The sequence below is a fragment of the Cucumis melo genome, chromosome 2 (genome assembly GCF_025177605.1).
Source record: "Cucumis melo cultivar AY chromosome 2, USDA_Cmelo_AY_1.0, whole genome shotgun sequence".
Taxonomy (NCBI): Eukaryota; Viridiplantae; Streptophyta; class Magnoliopsida; order Cucurbitales; family Cucurbitaceae; genus Cucumis; species Cucumis melo.
Genome location: NC_066858.1, coordinates 11,756,609 through 11,758,890, shown reverse-complemented (window position 1 = coordinate 11,758,890; position 2,282 = coordinate 11,756,609). Strand labels below are relative to the sequence as shown.

Genomic DNA, 2,282 nt, shown 5'->3' with positions numbered 1-2,282 from the left:
ATAATGATTCTCATCTCTGAGGACCGAAAATGGAGGGTTACACTTACAAGAATTACTAAAATAGTTAGTATATTCTTGACCGAAGTAAACGGTAAATAAATGCTAAGTAAATATAAGATATTTGTGAGTTAGCATTTGGTCAAGATTGTCTTGATTCAAAGGACGAGTAATCGGCTACCCCTCTGTAGAGGTTATTCTGAACCTTTAAATTATCGTTGTAAAACATAATAAAGGGTATATTATTTAAAGTTTTACTTAAAAGATTGGTTTATTTAGATTATAGTTTCTAAACAAAGTATGTTTGTTTTTCAGCATGAATAGCTCGATAGTTCAATTGTTAGCTTTCGAAAAACTTAACGGCGATAACTATGCGGCATGGAAATCAAATCTTAACACAATACTAGTGGTTGATGATTTAAGATTTGTTTTAACTGAGGAATGTCCTCAAACCCCTTCCTCAAATGCTAGCCAAACTAGTCGGAAAGCATATGATCGATGGATAAAAGCAAATGAAAAAGCCCGTGTCTACATCCTTGCTAGCATGTCTGATGTTTTAGCAAAGAAACATGAATCCTTAGCCACAGCTAAAGAGATCATGAATTCCTTAAAAGGAATGTTTGGACAACCAAAATGGTCCTTAAGACACGAGACAATAAAATACATTTACACTAAGCGTATGAAGGAGGGGACCTCTATTAAAGAACATGTCCTGGACATGATGATGCATTTCAACATTTTTGAGGTAAATGGTGGTGCCATCGATGAGGCTAATCAGGTTAGTTTTATCTTAGAGTCTCTTCCGAAGAGCTTCATACTATTTCAAACAAATGCGTCGCTGAACAAGATAGAGTTTAACCCGACAACCCTTCTGAATGAGCTCCAGCATTTCCAAAATCTTACCAAAGGTAAAAGAAAAGAAGTAGAAGCAAATGTTGCTACTACAAAAAGAAAATTCAAAAGAGGATCGTCCTCTAAATCTAAAGCTGGACCCTCAAAACCCAATCGTAAGATAGAAAAGAAGGAAAAGGGAAAAACTCCCAAATAGAATAAGGAAAAAAAAAACTACAGAAAAAGGTAAGTGTTACCACTGTGGTGAAAATAGGCACTGGTTGAGAAACTGCCTAAAATACCTTGCACAGAAGAAAGTAGAGAAAGAAGCACAAGGTAAATATGATTTACTTATTCTTGAAACATGTTTAGTGGAAAACGAAAATTCTACCTGGATATTAGATTCAGGAGCCAGTAATCATATTTGTTTCTCATTTCAAGAAAATAGTTTTTGGAAAAGGCTTTCTGAGGGCGAGATCACTCTCAAAGGTTGAACTGGAGAAATGGTCTCAGCTAAAGTAGTGAGAGATTTGAAGTTGTTTTTTAATGATAGATATATCATACTCAAGAATGTCTTGTGTGCACCTCAAATGAAAAGAAATTTGATATCTATCTTTCGTAAGTTAAAACATATGTATAGAATATCTTTTGAAATTAATGAAGCGTTCATTTTCCGAAAAGGTATTCATATTTGTTCTGCTATACTTGAAAACAACTTATATAAGTTAAGACCAACATGAGCAAATTGTCTTAAATACTGAAATGTTTAGAACAATTGAAACTCAGAATAAAAGACAAAAAGTTTCTTCCAGTGCCTTCTTTTGGCACTTTAGACTTGGTTACATAAATCTCAATAGGATTGAGAGATTGGTTAAGAATGGACTTCTAAGTCAGTTAAAAGATAATTCTTTACCTCCTTGTGATTCTTGTCTTGAAGGAAAAATGACCAAAAGATCTTTTACTAGAAAAGGTCTTAGAGCCAAAACACCTTTGGAGCTCGTACATTCAGACCTTTGTGGACCAATAAATGTCAAGGCTTCAGGAGGATACGAATATTTCATTAGTTTTATTGATGATTATTCGAGGTATGATCATGTTTACCTAATTCAGAACAAGCCTGATTCTTTTGAAAAGTTCAAAGAATATAAGGTTGAAGTTGAAAATGAATCAGGTAAAATAATAAAGACATTTCGATCAGATCGAGGTGGAGAGTATATGGACTTGCGATGCTAAGCCTATTTGATAGAACATGGAATCCAATCACAACTCTTTGCACCTAGTATGCCTCAGCAGAAAGATGTATCAAAAAGAAGAAACTGAACTTTGTTAGACATGGTTCGCTCTATGATGAGTTTTGCTCAGTTGTCGGATTCTTTTGGGGATATGCTTTATAAACAGCTATCTATATTTTAAACAACGTTCCCTTTAAAAGTGTTTCTGAAACACCTTATGAG

At 34.2% G+C, this 2,282-nt stretch overlaps 1 protein-coding gene across 1 annotated transcript; it reads left to right on the top strand.

Moving 5' to 3' along the window:
* Positions 1 to 313: 313 nt before the first annotated feature.
* LOC127148280 (uncharacterized) lies at positions 314 to 793 on the top strand (the record flags this gene model as incomplete). The annotated part of the gene is made up of 1 exon (XM_051081743.1): positions 314 to 793. A coding segment is annotated over exon 1 (480 nt), but the record flags the coding sequence as incomplete, so codon positions are not given.
* Between the last annotated feature and the right edge of the window lie 1,489 nt (positions 794 to 2,282).